We start from the raw sequence: 20750 nt of genomic DNA on the forward strand, positions 1-20750 counted from the left end.
GCTTCTGCCAGAGTAAGAGGGCAAAGACTGGACTTTGTGTGCCTTCCATCTTGAGAAGAAATCTCCAAGGGCTTGATCTAGAGCTTGCCTCCTGTTGTTTGAAGTCTCAGGGACAGCAAAGACTTCTCTCTGCCAGCACCTGGAGTCTCTGGAGAGACTCCTACTCTGCCCTGTGGTGCCCATCCAGTTCTTGGGACCCTGAAAGGAGAAGCTGGCAGCCTAAAGACAAGAAAATCCACGCACAGAGCGCCGTGCGGGGAAAAGATCGACGCGAATCCGATCGGCGGCTGAAAAACGACGCGCCGCCAGCTCCGCGGCTGAGAAACGACGCTCGCAGGAAACGCGACCGAAGTATCGACGCACGGAGCAGGAGAAACGACGCGCAGCATCGCTGACGGAGGCTGGGAGATCGCAACCTGCGCGGCTGGATCGTCAACTCATCGTGCGGCTGGATTTTTGACTCGAGTACCGCCGTGCGGAGTTATTTTCGACGCACGCCCGCCCGTGCGGGGTTATTTTTGACGCACACCAGGTACATTTTCACTCTAGCAGCGCTAGTGTGTTTTTAAAACTACTTAAAGACTCTTTTTGATTTTTAATTAATAACTTGACTTGTGTATGGTGGATTTTTGTCGTTTTGGTCTTGTTTTGTTTAGATAAATATTTCCTATTTTTCTAAGCCTGTGTTGTGTCATTTTGTAGTGTTTTCATTGAGTTACTGTGTGTGTTGGTACAAATACTTTACGCCTAGCACTCTGAGGTTAAGCCTACTGCTCTGCCAAGCTACTAAGGGGGTAAGCAGGGGTTAGCTGAGGGTGATTCTCTTTTACCCTGACTAGAGTGAGGGTCTTTGCTTGAACAGGGGGTAACCTGACTGTCAACCAAGGACCCCATTTCTAACAGGGACCTTGATAATAAACTTCAGGTTGTGCAGCAGCACCGCTGCAGAACTGGCTTGCCTTTGGTAAGTATTGAGATCCTGACACATGAAAATCATTTCATCCAGATAAATGATTATCCTCACAGCTGCACCTCTCGGACATTTTACCACTCATCTCTTTAGTTTAATGAAGCACCCTGGGCAGAAGATAGATAACCCAATGGATAGAACCTCAAACTCATATATTTGATCCAGCCATTAAAGCTGAAGAAATTTGTGAAATTCTTCAAAGGTTAAAACTGAGACATAAGCATCCTTCTAATCCAACTGGACCATTTAGTCATCCTCCAAAAGCATTTCTCTCAGCAGATGGATACCCTCTTTCTTGATGTTTCTGTACACTTACCATTCATATCACTCCCTTAAAAATGTATTACCAAGCGGAATTCTGCATTTTTCTTTTTCACTAAAATATATTGCTAATGAAACCTGTTGGTTGCATGAGTGTTGGTGGCAGACGTATCAAACGCATCTCTGGAGAGTCACTCATTTTCTATTGGCCCAATCTATAATAAAGCAAATTCTCCCAATTTGCCTCAAAATGCGCTAGAATAGTGCATTGTTTTTTTAAAATTTATAGCACAGTCTCGTTCCCAAGGTGGCACACTACTTTTTTTACTAGAGTGGGACATCTCTGTTAAAATGACTGTTAAGATGACTTTTGTGTTTGTGTGCTGTTAAGCATAAGAAATCCCTCTTACCCTCAGAGTCAAAACCCTTGTGTCTCTTTTTGGAAAGTGTATGTGGGTACCAAGAGTATCTGTCTTCATAACTTCCATCTGCATCTTGTGATTTACCTACATAATCATCTCTGTTCACAGTTTGAGGGATTATCTTATTCCTCAGGGTTATGCCTATTCTCATCTGTGGTCGGTTATGAGAAGATGAAGGATTTACTCTGTCTGGCCTCAAGTCTCCCCGTCGATTTCTAAAGATAGCCAGGGATGTAATCAGGTTGGATTTAGGCTTAACCATGGTGTCCGATGATCATTCAAGATGGCCGTGAGGCCCCTGGGTTCTGCGAAAATCTATCCTCTCCACATGAGGAGAAGTGTGGACAACTTGGTTGTTTCAGATTTCCCTAACGGTAATGGGCGCACTCTAGTCAGGCCGGGATTCACAGGCCAGAAAAGACAGTCATGCGTTTGCTGTGTTTCTGGAGTTAACAGAGATTTACCATTGATGTATCCTGTCTAGCATAGTGTGCTACCCTGTGGTTGCATCTGTGCATCCAGGTGCTCGCCTTCATTGACTCGTCCGTTGTTGGTTTCATTTCTTGAGGATGCTCGATCCCAATTGTCCCACACTCTGTCCTGATAACCCTGTGTAAATAACTATTGGGGGTTGAAACGCCGAACCACCTTGGACTTTTATTATATTATAGATTATCGTGCACTTGGATTATAAAAGTATTGCTTTCACAGTGTACCTGGCAGCCAGCATTTCACTGTCTCGCTTCTGTGACTTTGCATCAGCACGCGTGTCCTTCTTTCAAGCACTGTGCCGCTTAACCTTGTGCGTGCATTGTACTTAGTGTATATATATGTTTGTTTTTAAAACATTCAGGTCACTTTGCTGCTTTTCTGCACTATACCGTTCTGCATTGTGTTCAGTGTGCTTTCATTATGTTCATTTCTAAATTACATTCTGTAATATATATCTATATATATATATATATCTGTGAGTTAAGTCTTGGGGAATTATATTTTTCCCTTTTTCATACATACACTACTTGATTGAATGATTCTGTAAAGGAGTCATTATTTTCGTGTGTATGAATGCCCAAGTTCTCGTGGTTTTTGGGCTTACTCTGTCTACTTGCATGTATCGGTTTTTCCTAGCGAACTTTGAGTAGCCGACCTCCGAACTGGGGAATCATTGGTTTCACATACGCTCTCAGCTAGGACGGACACAGTTTGCTACTCCTTAAAAAAATCAACCTTTTGGAGTTTCACTTCTCGCCTCCGAATGATGATAACGAGGGCATGTACGGATGTTATTAGGCCCCTTTGTCTGTGGGGTTTCTTCCGAAGCAAGCAGACCAGGCCTGCAGTTGAGGATGCACAGTTGGCGAGCTCTCAGTCTCTTTGAAACGATCATGGCGAGTGTTAGGGGCTCCTGACCGCAGTGCCCGCCTTGGCACCCCTCTAGCTCTTCAGAGCTGTCCTAGGGGCATCACTCTGCAAGGGAAAGGTGATATAACTCCTTCATACAGTGCAGTGTTTTTTGACGCTGCTGCTTAATGAGAGGATAGAAATAACCCCAAGCAGGCGACTGACCCTAGCCCCAGCAGGGGAATCCTAAACTTAAATGCATGACCCACCCTCAACGTCACGAAGTTTTACATTCAAGGTGACGTGGCTGAAAGACGGAAGAGAGGGGAGGAAGGCTTTTACAGTAATTGGGGCCCTCTGTTAAGCTTTGGTTCGTTTTCTTTGAACTGCTGAGAAAGATCTCTTAACGAAATGCTCCCGCGCAGCTCGCTCTGCGCAGAGGGTTTCTCGCCGCTGCTGCTGTGCGTTATTAATGAGGGTTCAGTATTGCCGATAGTGATCTTGAAAGCATAAACTTGTTTAACGTTAAAATCCAAAGTAGAGCGTGATGGCGCCCACGGTTTCAAGCAGCTAAAATACAAAAAGGACCTCTTTAAAAGCATGATGCCTGTTGAGACCTTGTTTTCAGTTCTCTTTCCATGCATTTAATCTTTTTTGCACTTTGAAGTGGCGATGTCTGTTCATCGGTAGTTAACAGTCATGTATATTGTTCACAAGTGCCAAATTATAATGCATATTTGAGTGACGTGTGGACAAGTCCAAGCCTTTTGAGGCGTCTTTGGCCATCAATTTGAAACATGTAGATATTTGCAGAATAAGACATTAAGTAAGATGCAATCTTATGGTCCTTATAAATATTTATCTAGAAATCTCTGTTAAAATAAGTTTAAATTAGGCTGTTCCCCCATGGAAAGTTAAACGAGGTGACTGTGATACTCGCTTTTCTGTCAGAACCAGACTTTGGTCTGCCCTACCCATGGGGCCAAGCGGATCCTTGATAGAAATAGTACCAATTGTGGGGCTGCAAATGTCGCTGTAATAAGTTATGACCTCATTTGCATGAAAAAAGTGTCCTTTTGACACCTTGATACAGTGGATTGCTGTTAAAGACTGGCAGAGAGAGAGAGAGCTTACCTCTTATGCTTAGTGCACAGGCTTGGATTCCTCAGTTCACCTGGTGTGTGGTTTGTGCTTCCCTCTACTGGTAGAGGCAGTGTCATAACACCAGATTTCAAAGAATGTTAAGAGCAGGACATGAGGGAGCTGGGTGGAGTTCCCTATGCCACCGGAGTGATTCCTACAAACTTGGTGACTGTGACCTTGAAGAAGAATGGGAGGCGAGAGACCAAATTTGAGGGACCATGCAAGGCCCTAATACCAGACCGAAAATTATTTGCAGGGTAACATCTGTGACATTTTAGTATTTTCAGATGTTGAAAAAGAGTGACATTTTGCTCATGTTTTTCAAGTATTTCGAAGGATATTTGAGCCTTGAGCTCCCACGGCCTCTTGAAGCTAGTGTTGCTAAAGGTGGCATACAGTGAACCTTTCACACCCACAAGAAATGCAGAGAATCAAGGTTAGGACATGAGAATGACACTCAAGGTCGCAGCAGGGATTGGTGTTGTGAAGTTTGGCATTAAGATAGCAGTAACTCAAAGTTGGAGAACATATCCTTTTTTTCACACTTGAGTGCAGAGATGTGAAATAATAACAGAGTGCCGGAAATGTGGAAGGAATTCCAGTGCTACTGTGTGCCTTACACAATGTAGATTATGGCCAAATTGAGAGCGATTCATGAATCAAATACATTAGTATTCACATAAATGAAGGTGCCAAGAGTCTTGGACAGAATTAAAACTGGATCAGAAGGCTGAACGCCTATTTGTTGTTTAAGATTTCTCCCTGTTGGTGGTTGAATGGTGCTCGGTCATAAAGTTTTTTGATCACCAGAATCAAGGTTGGAGGCTTGCTGTGTCACTTTGAGTGTTGGTACACAGCTTTTAGGGCCAGATGTAGTACACATTTTACACTCTTATTCAGTATTTGCCACCATTCAAAATGCTTTTGAAGGTTCTCTAGTCCAATTTTAGGAGTCAGAACAGTTTTTCCGATTCCTAAAATGAGATTACAAATTCATAGCAATTCAGTACCTAGAAGAGTTGTAAGTGTCTCTTTCAGGTATCAAATCGCTATGCTATGTATCAATGTTTTGCGATCAAAATCTGGTTGAAAACGTTGAAAAGGTGTGAACAGTTACCAAGACCATGAAGAAGGCGGTAGTCCATTTGCAAAAGGAAAGAATCACTATGGGAATCCTTTCCATTTGTGAGTTAAAAATAAAATAAAAAGCTTTTTGGGAAATTGACAGTTGTCCACAGGTCGCTGTCAGTTCACCAAAAAAAGGTTTTTCTTTTTAAACAAATTTCTGGTTTCATTATGAAAAAGGGACTGCATTAAAAACATGTTTGCTTTATTTAAAAGTGGTCACAGACCTGATAGTCTGCTGACCCTGGAAGGCTACCATCCCTATAATGGCCTTCAATCGTAGTGAGTCACACTTTGCAATCTATTATATTAATATTCATGAGGCAGGTTGGATTGTGACCCTCTATGAATTGACATTTTGAGCACATATAAGTACATATTTTTTACTCACTCAATCAATGAATTTTTAAAGCACGGCTTGTCATACCAGGGAGTATTCAGGCACTCTGGGAGGATGGTAGTGCATTGGTGTCTACTCCTCAAACATCCATGTCTTGAGCTTTTTCCTGAAGTCGAGGACGGTGTGTTGTGTTAGCAGGTGGAGGGGACTGTCGTTCCAGGACTTTGTGGTGAGGTAGGAGAATGAGTGATCTCCGCTGTGGCTGCTTTGGATTCTTGGGACCTGCGCGAGAGTTGTAGCGCGAAGCACCCTGGTTGGCTGGTGGAAGGAGAGTCTGTGGTTTATAAGCTTGGGCCTGATGTTTTGGAGGTCTTTGTATGCAATAGTGAGGACCTATAATTTGCACCTCTTGTGCACCTGCAGCCAGTGTAGCTCTCAGAGGTGGGGGTGATGCGGGCTTTTCTTGGGAGGTCTAGGATGAGTCTTGCTGTTGTGTTCTGAATGGTCTGGAGGCGCTGGAGGAGCTTAACGGGGAGTCCGGTGTAGAGGGCGTTTCCATAGCCCAGTCTGCTGGTGATGATGGCCTGGATGACCGTGTTTCTGGTTTCAAAGGGGATCCATTTGAAGATCCTACGTAGCATGCAACGTTATGGAAGCTGGCGGAGGCCACAGTGTTTATCTGCTGTTTGAAGGTAAGCTGAGATTTATGATGACGCCTGGGTTGAGCGCATGGTGCGAAGGGGTTGAAGGTGATCACCTCAGTTTTGTCGGTGTTCAGTTTTAGGCAGTTGGATCTCCTCCATTTGGCGATGTGTGTCATGGCATTGCTGAAGTTGTTTCTGGGGGCGTCATAGTCTTCAGAAAGGGAGAGTACTAGTTGCATGTCGTCAGCGTAGGAGATGATGTAAGTCCATGGGAGCGGACGAGTTCGGCTAACGGTGTCGCGTAGACATTGAAGAGGGTGGGGCTGGTGGAGGATCCAAGCGGGATGTCACAAATGTTGTTCTTTGGTTCTGACATGAAGGATGGGAAGCAGACGCTCTGGGTGTGGCCTGTGATGAAGGCATGGATCCAATTGAGGGCGTTGCTTTGGATCCCCATGTGGTGGAGTCTGGAAGTGAGGGTGAAGTGGGAGATATTGTCAAACACAACAGAGAGGTCTAGGAAGATCACAGTAGCTTTCTCTCGGTCACAAAATACTGATTATATTTTGCAAACAGTACTTTGTTACCAATTATTTGTACCGCGGCCCAAAGCCCCTCTTTCTTGTTTATTCCTCTTACCACCTCCCCAGATTATACTTCCTTTCTATTCTACCTAGAGGGTAAAATCGAAGCTTTTAAGTTCTGTGATAAACAAGTGTGGCTGCTTTGTTGAAACAGAAATGTGATAGTTTGTTTCTTTTCCATTATCATGGGTTGATTTTGTTGTCTTGTGAGTGAGCATTTGTTCCATGATGGTTGTTTTAAGATAATTACCTATTTAATAAAAAACAAAATAGGTCAAAATGTAAACGCATGTTCATCGTGATTGCCTGCCGTCAGTATTATTAGAGCAACTAACTCATGTTTAATGGCTCTCTCTGCAACAGATCCTGGGAAGACCCTTCCAGAATCTCTGGATTATAGCAAAGTATGGCTGCAAACTGCAGCAGGAGAGGCGGATACGAAAAGCGGAATCCCTCCCCCATTCATCACGCTACAAATAAAAGACTTCCTTAATGGCCCAGGTAGGAACTGCCTCACAATCATTGATATGCCAAAAACAATCTGTTACTGCCAACAAGAATGAGCTAATACATGTTTCTGTCTAGCATGCTACTGTTTGTTGAATCACATGCATCTAATAAGTTTTCCTCCATGTGTAACAGGCCATCATCTTGCTAAAATGGGATATCAAATAAAATCAGAATCAACAGCAAAAAGGTGTACAGAGCTACTTGTTTTATCATAGCGGTTTACTATGAGAAAATGCTCCCTATTCATTGCTGTGAACAGGACCGGACAGGCAAACTAAAGCAGCTCTGACAAATTTTGTCAAACCAGGTCTTATACTGCAAGTAGTGTGCACAGCGAGCAGGCCTGACCACTACTAAGGTACTTGGGAGCAGAATGTTTCTCCCAATAACTTTTTGAAAAAATGCTATTATGGTGCAATTTAAATCAAAATGTTCATTATAAACTTTGACCAAGCAGTAAATGGAAGAATACAAATTGTAGACATGACTGCATGTCTAGTAGGAGGGACTAGGAGTTGGTGGATGAATGAATTCAAGAATGGATGAGAACGAATAAAGACTTTTAGGTACATGGAGAAAAACGTCTTAATGCACTAACACAGCGGGTGGGTTTTCATTTTAGAATCTGCATTAAAACATCACCCTCCTGGAACACTATCATCACCAACCATTATACCACATGCATAGCCTTGATGTATTAAGGCAGTGCACTGATTTAGCGCCTCAAAGAATTAAATACAAAGCATTATGTTTCGATCTAAAACAAGAGAGAGAGAGTTGACTAATGTGTTCCTAGACAATTACTGTTTTTCACAGTGCCTCCTTTACCTTAATAACGACACAAGAGCACCTTCAAATACATACGTTTATAGTGTGTGCTGTAAAAATACAAAAGATTATGATGTTAATCCTTCTATAGTAATACCCTAGGCCAGGTATTTTTTGGATGGTGGGGGCTGATTTTCCTCTTGATTCACCAATAGCATCTTCATCGGGGCAGTGTGGGATAGGGGCATGAATGTTGCTAAGTTCAAGTTTAGAATCTCTCACTTGCAACAACTTCCGTTCAGTACAGTGGTATAATGTAGCACATTACACTTAAATGTATTGCAACAGTCACACTATCAAGAAGTGCTCTGTTTTGAATTTTGAAGTCTTTATCAAATGTCTACAGGACTCTGCATCTGCAGTTACATTTTGCATATGTTAGTGGCTCAGTTCTGTGCCAAACAGCAGCAAACCCTCACTCCCAACACCATCCCTCTTATTTTATTTGTGCCCTTCCTCTCTCCTGATGTACATAGAGACTTACTCAATTAGTGATGGCAGTGTCACTCACCTCTTTTGAATTGTTCAACTACCACTAAAAGGATTACAATAATTTATTCTGAACAAAACAAAAATGAGCACTGCATTTATTTGTGTCTTTAATCAATCAATCAGGATTTATAAAGCGAGGCTAATCACCTGATAGAGTATCTAGGCACTTGCAGGTCCCAAAGGCTTACGCAAACAACCAGGTCTTGAGAGGCCATTCGGAATTCCGAAAGTGAGGTGATGATCCGGAGGTGCGTATGTTCCAGGTTTTTGCTGCGATGTGAGGGAAGGAGTGTCCTCCATTTCTGCTTTGGTAGATGAGTCTGGCTGCGGCGTTATGAATGGTCTGAAGTCTCTGTAGGAGGTGTGCTGCGATTCCTACATAGAGGGTGTTGCTGTAGTCCAGTCGGCTTGTGATGGGGGCTTGTGCCACAGTGCGTCTCGTGTGTAGGGGTACCCACTTGAAGATCTTACATAGCATGTGCAAAGTGAGAAAGCAGGTGGAGGAGACCGCATTGATCTGTGATTTAGAGGTGATTTTGTTGTCAATGATGACTCTGAGGTTTCTGGCGTGGTCTGAGGGAGTGGATGCAGGTCCTAGGTCTGATGACCACCTGGAGTCATTCCATGTGTTGCTACTGTTGCTAAAGATCAGTACTTCAGTCTTGTCTCTGTTCAGCTGCAGGCAGTTGTTTTTCATCCAGGCAGCGATGCTTGTCATGCATCTGTGGAAGTTCGTTCTGGTGGTCGAGGGGTCGTCGGTGAGTGAGAGAATGAGTTGGGTGTCATCTGCATAGGAAATTATGTTCAGACTGTTCCTACAGTCTGCAGATCCTTGCAGATGTTGGGCAGCGAGGTCATATATGCATTGAGGTGATGTGGCTGATGGATGAGCCCTGAGAGACACCGCAGGTGATCTCCTTGGGTTCGGAGATTAGATGTGGGAGATGGATCCTCTGGGTTCTTCTGGCGAGGAAGGAGATTATCCATCGTAGCATGTCCCTTTGGATGCTGATGTGGTGGAGTCTTTCGATCAGCATGTGATGGGATACGGTGTTGAAGGCTGCTGAGAGATCGAGGAGCATCAGAGCTGCTGTTTCTCCTTGGTCGAGGAGGGTTCAGATGTCGTGGGTGGCTGCAATCAGGGCAGTTTGGGTGTTGTGTTTAGTGCAGAAACCAGATCGAGAGGCGTAGAGTAGCTGATTCTGCTCCAAGTATGTCATGAGTTTCTTGTTGATAATCTTTTCCAGTTTCTTCACTGGGAATTGGAGCAGGGACATTGGTCGGTAGTTTTGGGGTTCGCTGTGGTCGGTGGAGTGCTTTTTGAATAGTGGTCTGACTTTGGTGTGTTTCCAGGTGTCGGGGAATGGTGCAGTGGCGATGGGAGGTGTTGAGCAGGGTGGTGAGTTCCTGGACGATCCTTTGGTTTCCAAGGATGCAGATGTGGTGCGGGCATGGGTCTGTGGGAGCTCCAGAATGGATGGATTTCATGGTGGAGGTGATGTCCTGGGTTGAGAGAATGTTCCAGGTGGCCAGTGTGGTTCGTGTCTGATACAGTGGTGTCGTATCTGTTGAGGAAGCCCATACGTGTCAGTTGGCGCAAAGTTTCTGTGTATAGTTGCGATCTTGTAGTGGAAGAAGTGGGCGAGGTTGTTGCACAGCTCTTGTGAAGGTGTGATGTGGTTTCCACTGGCATCTGGCTTGGAGAATTACTTAACAATGTTGAAAAGTTCCTAGGTGTTGCTGCCGCTTGTTTTGATGCGTGCGACAAGGGCTGTCTTATTTGTTGCCCTCAGCAAGAGGTGGTAGAAGTTGAGGGAGGTCTTGAAGGCTGCTCTGTCAGAGATGTCCTTGCTGGCGCGCCAGCTCCTCTCCAGCTATTTGCTGTCTCGTTTTGCTGTTCTGAGTTCTTTGGTGTACCAGCTGTCCGTTCTGGAGGATTTTCTCTGGATGTTGCTCTTGATGGGTACTATGCTGTTGGCACAATAGGTGATCCAGGTGTTGAAGTTTTTCACTCCCTGTTCGAGGTTGGTGGCAGTAGTAGGGTTGGAGGTGTTGAGGGCATCCTCCCAGCTGGTATCTGAGATTTTGTTCCACGTCTGGTGGGGAGCGCTGCCCATCTTGGGGATGGAGTGGCGGGTCTGGAGATGCTGAAGTGAATGATAGAGTGATCGGTCCATGTGAGTTCTGTGACATGGCTGTATTTGACACAGTTGCTGGAGGTGAAAATAGGGTCCAGCGTGTGTCCTGCTGTATGTGTTGGGTTGTGGAGGATCTGGTCCAATCCAAGGTTGCTCATACAGTTGAGGAGGTGTCCAGTGTTGCTGTCATTGGGGTCATTGATGTGGAAATGGAGGTTGCTGAGGAAGATGTAGTCCTTGGAGTCTAAGGCTAGGGGTGCCATGAAGTCTGCAATAGTGTTGCAGAAGCTGGAGCCCGGGCCTGGGATCGGTATGCAAAGGTGCCTCTGATGGTTGTTTTGTTGTCCGTGTGGAGCTTGAAGTTGAAATGTTCCATGGGGATGGTGCTGTTGGTGATGGTGCACTGTATGATCTCTTTGTGGATGATGGCTATTCCTCCTCCCGGCTTGTTTGTGTGTGATTTTATATCTGTCTAGGATCGCTGTGGAAATGTCTAGGGCGGATGTAGGGTTGAGCCATGTCTCGGTGAGGAGGACGATGTCAGTACGAGAGTGGCAATGAGGTTCCATAATTCGGTGGAACGCTTGCATAGTGAGCCTGTGTTGAGAAGGGCACATTCAAGTTGGTGTTTTTGTTCAGGTGGTGTCTGTGGTGTGTTCGGGGTGGGGCTGGTCGGTGGCTGGTATCTGTGCTGTGGCAGATGAAGTGGCAGTGGGTGCAGGTGAAAGGTCCTAACATGGGAGCGTGGGTCGGCATGATGGCAGTGTTTGTTGCGAGTCGAAGGTGTAGAGCTCGCAATTGTGTTTCTTCAGGCAGAGAGAGGGCCAGGGGTCGTGGCTCTGGGCGCAGTCCAGGCCCGGACGAGGGAAGATGGGCTTGTCTTTGGGGTGCCAGTGGTGCACCGGCTGAGCGCAGTCACGCTGTGGCCTGCATTAAGTAGGTCCTGGGGTGGGTGGGGCTTCTGTTGGTTGGTAGAATGGTAAGTGGGAAAACCCGAACAGGAAAACCCAGGCAACTGTGGTGTCTCTGGATCCGTCTGGGATAAGAGGAAACTGGAAGCCACATGCAAATGCCAGGCTAGGTGTTCAGGTGTCTGCTCTTGTGTTAGCAGCAATGCTTGTATCAAATGGCCACATAGGAGTGTCCTACCAGCTCTCTCGCTGTGGGCGCACAGTGTTGTTGGTAGTTTAACCTTGCAACCCCTATCAGTGGTTCAGTAAGATGCAGCTGAAAAAAATGCAAAGAAAGTTCCCTAATTACTATAAAAAGACAGTTTGTGAGACCTTAATGGTCAAGTCATATTCCAGTTTCTTACACCAGTGGCCAAGTGATTGCTAAAAAAAAACACAATCATGCAGTGGCTGGCAAGAATCTCTGGGTCCCATCAAACTATTCTACAATGGAACTCTGGTGTCTGTCATTAGTCCACAGTGCATGAGCACTGACCTTGTGATAAGCTTCCAATTACTTAGTTTAGTGTGCTTTGGAAAGGGTACTCTGAGTGATATGAGGTGGAAAACCTGCACCAACAGCACAGGTAAAAGGAAAGCATATCTTACCACTGCACAACGAGCAGATATCTGTGAACTTCTTAAAATGGAATCTGTCAGGAGCTCATATTGCTTCACTGATTTACGTTTGGCTCATGGCAGCACTCAAATGATTGATCTACTTTTAGTTATACTAGTGAATGTCTTCAAATGCATTCAGGGTGTCTTGTGATAGTGGGAGAGATGGCCATGTGGTGTATGAGTGATTGAAGGCTGAGCACGAGAATCATGTTCATTGCTGGTGGACAGCTTTCCGTCCTTGATGCGCTGCCTTTATCTGTGCGAGCGTGTGTGTTGGGTGGGGGGAGAAAGGCATTGTATTCTGTTCTTCTGGTTCCACATTTTCTGTATGTCTTCGGAGGTGTAAAGCTTTGTTGATGTACCGCTCTGCAAAATTTGAACTGTATAAAATAAATAAATTAGGATTGGCAGTCATTACTAAATTAAAAGGATAAGGCAAGAATTAGGTCATCTAATTTGTCGCTTGTCCAGTTATCTGACCGTTTTTTGCGGAATGGGGAAAGTCATATTGCTACCTTTGTCCCCTGGACAATGGGACAAAATGCAGTGCCTTTTGGGACGGTCTAGTTCGCTGCTACTAGTGGCAAGCATGGCAGCTGCCCTGCATTGCATTTTCACAGAGAAAGCCCTTGCCTTAAAATTATGTTGTTTGCAACTAGCTGAGATCTTTCAGAATTACTTGCTACTTATTACGTTTCTGGCAATGTATACCTTCCAGCTATAGTACTGCTTGCAATTGAAATGTTGGTAACGAGAAATCTGTAGCTGAAATGTGGAATGTGTTTAGTCCCAGACTGAGAAATTTCCAACTGTAAACAATTTGTCAGTTAAAGGAGATAAGTAGATGTTGCTTTGAAGAAAAGTAATATTCTTCAACCACAGGAAGTCATATTGTCAAAATGCATCGACTTAAAGATCAAAAAGCAATAACAAGTAGCTAAAATTGGAAACCACTAATTAAATGCGGAAAACAGGATACATTAATGGCTTTCTTGCCGCATGAATGGATTATGCTGTGTGTTTTTGGCAGCTGTGAATACTGTACTACTTGGAGCTTATATAACTGTCTGCTTAGAGGCACGGAAAGATTTTTCTCTGCAGTTTTGTTTTCTGTATTCCTATTGGAACACATTATACTGCGGTAATGTTGCTTGAGACTCAGGACCGTTCAGCGCCATTTATTGCTAGGTCAGTAGGCCAGTTCTGAAAGGAAAGCATTGATTGGGAGGAGGGTCACCGCACCAAATACCAAGTCGGTATAATGTTGAATTCACCTCAGGCCTCTTTAATCCATTATTGGACAGTCCTTCCCCCTGTATCTTACTCTTGCAGCTTCCTACTTTCTCCTCTTGTGCCAGCTTTTCTGTCTTTCTCTTCCTCCTTCTTTCAAGTTAGTGTATTTTTGCCTCTCTGCTCAAGGCCAATAGCTGATGAGGAAAAGAAAGTGCTCCTCCTACAGCTCAAATTGACCTCTGTAGAAAGAAACATTCCAGATCTTTAAATGGTTGAAAGTCCAGGTCTCAATCAATTGTGGTTAAGCAGGTTGTAGGGAGGTAATGAGCAAGTATTATTTTGAGATATATTATGCTGTTAAATCCATACGACTAACTTGTGCATCACATTTGCAGTCTATTTTTTCTGACATCAGAGGGATTGTGTTTAAGTTGTGCTCATGGGAAGATTACCTGATTCCCTTTTGTCAACTGAAAACCATTCAGATGGCCCAGCCCAGTCTTGTCCGATCTCTGAAAATAAATCGGACCGGGCCTGGTCAGTGCTTGGATGGGAGGAATGGTGCTGGATACGAACTGCTTTTCTCTGGAGCACAGATAGTCAGGCACATCAAACATGCAATCTCGCTAATCTTTCTGGCTCTTGTTTACCAGTGCTGTTGTTTCTCAAATCGTTGTGCTTTACGACATCCTCTGTTTACCTGTTCCTCAGACTTGGCTGCCTCCCATTCAGTGAGGCCTCGTGAGTCATTTGTTCGGAGCTCAGTCTCTGGCCAGATATCTAAAGTAAGTCAGGCTTCGGAAGGAATTGAATATCTAGAGTCATGTAACCAAATCCAGCTTATTTCCCCCATACGGTGGCTGAGTGTTTTCTAACTGTGCATCCACACCTCAGATATAATGATGATACCTAATTTTTGGACTGAACGCGCTCTCTTCAGACTCGGCATCGAAGAAAAATGCAACTGTTCAGAATACATGTTCTCTCACACCAAATCCGCAAAGCTTCCTGAACAGGTTTTATGAAGTCTTCACTTTCACCTCACCATCCTCATTTGAAAATAACACTTGTGTTCTCTTTTGAGCTGCTCTGCAGAACATTGCCCGATCCCTTGATGCAGTGGCCCATTTAGATGAAAAGTAAATCAAAATATGTTGCTAAGACGACCAAATAGTTAAACACAGGGCTAGCTAACTTAAAAAAAACAGTACCAAAAGAATGTAAAGAAGATGGATAAAAACCTAATTCTCAGCACAGGGAGAGCTGGCTAATGCACCCAAGAGTTTATTTCATAGGGGAGCTCAGAACGCTAAGAAAAGTCACTCGCTCCAGGATCAGCCCGGCCTGAACTCAGATCAGATCAGTTGTTCCTGCGGAGGAAGCCAAAAGCCGTTTCTCCCTTTGCAAAACAAGTGGGTTTTGTGCGGTGACAATTTCTGTTATGACGTTTTCTGAGAGAAAACTATGAAGTTCGTTCACCAGCCTGACAAGGCAGAAGGACAGATTCCTTCTTACTACTCTTCTTGGCTGACACTTGCGAGTCAACCCGTGAAAGGAGGATGGGGTGGGATCAGACAGGGAATAAAAGTATGAGGCAGCCACTGCTGCCTGCTCTCATCACTGTCGTCTGCCTCCTCTTACTGTGTTCTACCTGGACTCTGAGCCCCTGCATGTCAGCCCTGCAGCCTCTCCCTTCTGTCTCCCTGGGCTGCTTTATAGTAGCACTTTTTTTCCAACCTCAGGGCTCCGGAGGGGGAAGTTCAGACAGCAGCTCCTGACTTCTGAGCTCCCTGGATTTGAAGCGCCATCTCACTGCTTGGTCCAGTAATTCACAGCCCTCTCCTGTTACTACCCACTGATTCTGTCACAGTGTCATTGGCAAGTTGAGCCAGGAAGAAAGCACCATTTATCTGCTATGACAGGACCACTGCCGCATCCAGGTAAATAGGAAGTGTGTGGGAGCTTAGACAGTGAGTACTTGGGTGTGTATTTAGGATAAATATGTCTGTGTTTGTGTTTATGAATGAGTGTATATTTGGGTGCATGTCTACCCCAGGGGTGCCTGTGCTGAGTGAGGGAGCTACATATGTGACAACATTTTAGTTCTTCTGGCATAATGGTTGCCCAACCTTAATATAGAGGCTATTCTTGAAAATCGTCTGGTTGTCTGTGGCACATACTTATTGGTCATAACTGGAAACAAATAGCTTCTTCCTGACTTAATGGGGACACATCCTTGACTTAGTGGACATGCTTGGCAACCTTATGCCTACTGCTGCTAGTTTATGGTCAAACCTATACATTTCCACGGGCATTCTTTGCAACCTTATAGTTATGTCTGGAATTATGATGCCAATGTCCATGATAAAGTGGGCATTTGGCTGGATACATCTTCCCGTACTTTCCTCAACTGACCTTAGAAATGTCCTCCAGGTGCCAACAGTTGCTTTTCAGCATCTGCCAGTGCCAGCACCACCACGCTGCTTCATTCACAATGCCACTCGCCCATAAAGTGACACCAACCAGTGGACTGGCCTCCATTCTTGTTTTTTTGCGCCTCCTTAACAGGGGTACAAAGCCCTTCTCGTGCTTTACCGATAAAATTCCTCAGCATTTTGATAAGACAAGGTTAAGATGTCTTCTTCTAAGATTTCATTGTTTAAACACCGTCACAGGTGCTGCAAGAATGTGACCTTTTCGGACTCGCATGACATCTGCATTTGGTGCATTGGATCTGATCACAACCCCTTAGCCTGCAACTCCTAGTTCTTAATCCACACAAAGCCATCAGGCAGTGGGTGGTTGCATCCCACAAGGACTCTGAAAGCAATACCCTTTTCTTTTATTTAAGCCCCCAGACAGGGAAGGTTCTCTTGAGAGCACTAGAGAAGTGTTATTTCCAGATCCAGTCTGATGCTTCAAGGATATTCATAAGGTGAAGTGAGGGCTTCTACAGGAAAATAAAGAATCCACAAAAAATATCAATACCCAAGGTAAATACATTTTCCTTCTTGGCAGCATTTTGGCTTTCCTTAAGACAATGGTGACCCATCCTAGAGAGAGCGGAAGATGCTACGTAACATTCTGGCTACCTCTGGCATAATCGTGGCTCATTCTTGAAATAGTGGGTATCATTTGCAATATTCTGGCAATCCCCAGTATAATAATGTTCATTCTTGATCTAGTGGGCAACTGTGGCAACATATTTTGCTATCCCAGGCAAAATAGTGCCCCAAGCATGAGATAATGTCCCTGGTATAATAGTGGTCCATACTTGAAAAAGTGGGTATCATTTACAATATTCTGGCAGTTGATCTAGTGGGCAACTTTGGCTCCATTTTTGCTATCCCGGGCTAAATAGTTCTACATCCATGAGATAATATGGGTCTAAAGTTAATTGTGACTACATATTTCTTAATCGTTGCACTGTCACCCTCTGCTCACACTCAATGCAGTGTGGCCAATCTTGACATAAACCTCTCCCTGGTAAAATGGTGGTGAAAATACCTGTTATCAGATGGACCTCACAGGTATTTGATGGTGGTGACAAAATGTGCAGTCTATAGATGTGTGAGAGTAGCACATTTGAGTGCTTGGTGAAAATATCCTGTTTGATGAAACATTTGTTGACTACAAACAAAATCTATACACAAATTTGCCTGTAGGCATGTTAAAAAAATTCTGGTTTAAATACTGTCACAGAACCAGGATCAAGGCACAAGTCGGAGTATACACGGGTAAACAGCATCTATCCACTCTCTTCATAGGGTGGATGCTGTCTACCCTGCCAAGAGGTTTGGCCCCACAGAAATATGCTAACCATGTCCTGGTGTAATTTTCAGACACTGGGGCACATTCAGCAGCTCCTGCACCTTGCTTTCATCCCGAGCAACAACATGCAGGCAGGAAAGGGGCTTATCATATTCCAAATGGGCCCATAACAAAGGGCGCAGTTAAGGGACCATCAGGCCTCCTTTCGTTTGAGTATCCTAGCTGGGAGCTATCAGGAATCTAACACCTAAATGTAGTGGAAGGGAAACAAACACACATAGCTTATCACTTCACAGGTACTGAAGAGAGGCATGCTTTTGACTTTGTTTAGTCCATGTATAAGAGGTATGCATGCACTGTAACAATGTCAGATGGTTTGGGCTACCCCACTATTTACACAAATAACAATTTAAATACCACTATTTTGTTTTATTTCTTTTATAGCGCTACTCATCCAAATGCAGGGTGTCAGAGCGCTTTATATCACACATACACATTATACATTGACAATAAATCATATGTGTGTAAATCAAGGTGTACGATCTGTTACATAAGACAGTAAGGGTTACAAGGAGTAGGAGTCACATGGCCTTCGTAGTTTACTGTGCTATATTGAAAGGATTAAAATATATGACCTCTGTGGTAAAAGCAGTAACTCAGTTCCCCATTTGCATAAATGAAACATCTGTGTGTTGCATAACATGCTTTGCAGGAGAGCTATTTACCCTCTATGCTACTTTGATTCAAAACTGGGACTAGACAAAATAGTTCTCTCCTGCAAAAACGTTAACCTTCAGAGTTATCTTACCGTTATTATTATTTTCTGAGATTTAGGGCCGGATTACGAGTCTGGAGTTCTCAAGACCATCAGACTTGCGGTATCGGTCGGACCTCTGCGGCTGTGGCAGTCCGACCGCCACAATACGACCCTGGTGGTCCGACAGTCATATTACGACCCTGGCGACTGCCAGGGGACTGCAGTCTTTGCCAGGATCTCTGATCCTGACAGGATGACAGTGGTCTTCGTTATGATCAGCCAGGGTAGCGCTGAAGTCAGCGCCGCCCTGCTGATTACATCCCTTTTCTCCGCCAGCCTTTTCATGGTGGTCTGACCGCCATGAAACGGCTGGCGGAGAGCAAGTGCCGAGGTTTCCCTGCCCAGCACCCTTGAAATGAGTATGGTTTTCAAGGGTGCTGGTGCACCCTGCGTTTGGCAGCACTGTCGCCGGTTCAATTATGAGCCGGAAACAATGCTGCTGCACCTTTCCCACTGGGCTGATGGCAGGAACCTTGTTTCCCAACAGTCTGCCCAGTGGGAAAGTTGTAATGGGGCCAGTTTGGAGACCTCCAGCACTATGTCAGTCTCCTGGTCAGGAGTTTGGCCGTCAGAAATTTCCGACCACCAAACTCAATTTGACCCTCTTAGTTGGCATACAAAGATCTCTGCGGCAGATGCCTTACCTCCTTGAGATATTTTAAAATGCAGACTTTGCAACCAATTAAACAGAACAGATTTACTGCCATGTTTCTCCGTGTTGCCAATTTCTCTGTGGCAGGGTTTTAAAAAATAAATGTATAAGCTGAGGCCCAGATTTTGTTTTTTGGGGTTGCGTCACTATTTTGGCACAACCCCCAATGCAAAATATGGTTTGTTAAATATTGTAACCTGCTAAACATATGTGTGAGGTCTTAAGATATGATGTCACTTCCTGTGAGGTCATGGGTTATAATGCCACTTCCTGTGATGCCACATGCAGTGTTACACTGTGATGTCACGCAATGTGATGTCACGTGCCATGATTTCACTTCCATACTGCCTAACTTGGTTAGTCCCCCCACTTCTTTTTTTTTAGGACTAGTGCCCTGACCTGGATAGGTTGTTTTTTAAGATGATTTCAAACATCTCTGATTCTGCTTTTTGTGTCTCACCTCAGACAGCTCATGTGATGTCTGTTCAAGACATTTTGTTATCTCACAGTGGGCTTAGAGCCTACCCATTATTTACCACTGCTTGACTTAATCGTTGCTCTCATTTGCTTGCTTCTAATTCAACACCTTCCGTAGGCTTTTTTCTTTTTCTTGTATTTATCCCTCCCATGAACATTGACGCGTTTCGGTGTCCTTCCACAGCTTGCTTTTTACGCACTACATTTTTCGTTTTGTTTAAGCACTCTACGAGTGTGTATGTTTTCCAGCAGTTTCCCTCTTGTAATTCTCCCCCATCCATCCACCCTGTGTTGTCCATGTGCTTTTCCATCCCCTAATTGTCTGTGTGCTTGCCGAGGCCCCACCCACCCACGCTCTGTTGTCTCTGTGCTTGCCCCATCCCTTTCCGCCCAGTCGCCATTGCCTGCATGCTTGTCCTAGCTCCTCCAGCCCACCTTCAATTTTCTGTGTGCTAGCTCCTCCCGCCCACCCCCTGTTGTCCTTTTGACATCGCTCTTGCCTGTCCTCTCCCCCCACCCCTGTTTGTTTGGGGAATGGATTGGGGGACGAGGCAACAAAGGAGTGATAGCAGGAGAGAAGGATGTAGGTTAACTATGCTTCACAGCAGCCACAAATAATTGTCAAATCAAATACCTCTCATAGGTAAGAACTATTGGCTTTGCCAGTGCTTATTTTTTTATCTCTAATGTGCATTCCATATAGACCTATTGCAGAGCGTTTTTTTGACAAGGATGAGTTGTTCAATATATTCAGTAAAGGCAGTTTGGTTCTGTTGCTCTTGAATACGTATTTGCATATTCATAAATCAAATTCATTTTTTTCTCATAATTTGTTTTCATGAGGATTCTTTCTCCAGACATATTGAGGCACGTGAGGTAAGGTTTTTGGCTTTTGAACTTTCGTAACAGCATTTGTGATGGCAATGAATTTCCTGGCTGCAGATTATGGATTCTCTGTTTTAGTGGTTTTAGTGCAAGGCAGTGCAATGCAGGAATGGGCTCTTGTCTGTAGATTATTGGTAGATGGGTGTTTTGATGTGCCTGTAGTCCCATCATTTATGCTGACACCCACGAAGTGTGTGCTTGAAGAGTCATAGTAAATGATGAGTAACACAGAGGTTTGAACAATTTATAAGTACTGAAGAAATTATTTCAGCAATCGCTTGTGATCTGTCCAAACAATGGATTACATGCATGTAGTGGAATTAAGTGAGGGGTGTTTGGTACTATTTTAGCAAGTGGTTCTCAAGCCATAATGTAGTTGGTGCATTGTTTAAAGTTGCTTATATCCACTGGATGGCCCATCATCTGTAGATGTGGTTCTTTTGTAAAGATTAACTTTAGGAACATGGTATTCATGTTTTCTGGAATCTACCATCCATTTGTATTTTCTTGCAGTGGTAACTGACAGACTGGTATGGCTTTCGTTTA

The 20750-nt window shown here is 44.4% G+C and overlaps 1 protein-coding gene across 3 annotated transcripts in view; it reads left to right on the forward strand.

The window, feature by feature from the left end:
* VPS13B (vacuolar protein sorting 13 homolog B) overlaps positions 1-20750 on the forward strand; it is a 2423697-nt gene that overhangs the window by 1715406 nt on the left and 687541 nt on the right. For all 3 annotated transcript variants that reach the window (XM_069220546.1, XM_069220545.1, XM_069220547.1), the window contains exon 35: positions 7194-7331. In XM_069220546.1, coding sequence (XP_069076647.1) covers positions 7194-7331 — 138 coding nt within the window. The remainder of the gene's footprint in view (positions 1-7193; positions 7332-20750) is intronic.

Source organism: Pleurodeles waltl, chromosome 2_2 (assembly GCF_031143425.1).
Source record: "Pleurodeles waltl isolate 20211129_DDA chromosome 2_2, aPleWal1.hap1.20221129, whole genome shotgun sequence".
Classification (NCBI taxonomy): Eukaryota; Metazoa; Chordata; class Amphibia; order Caudata; family Salamandridae; genus Pleurodeles; species Pleurodeles waltl.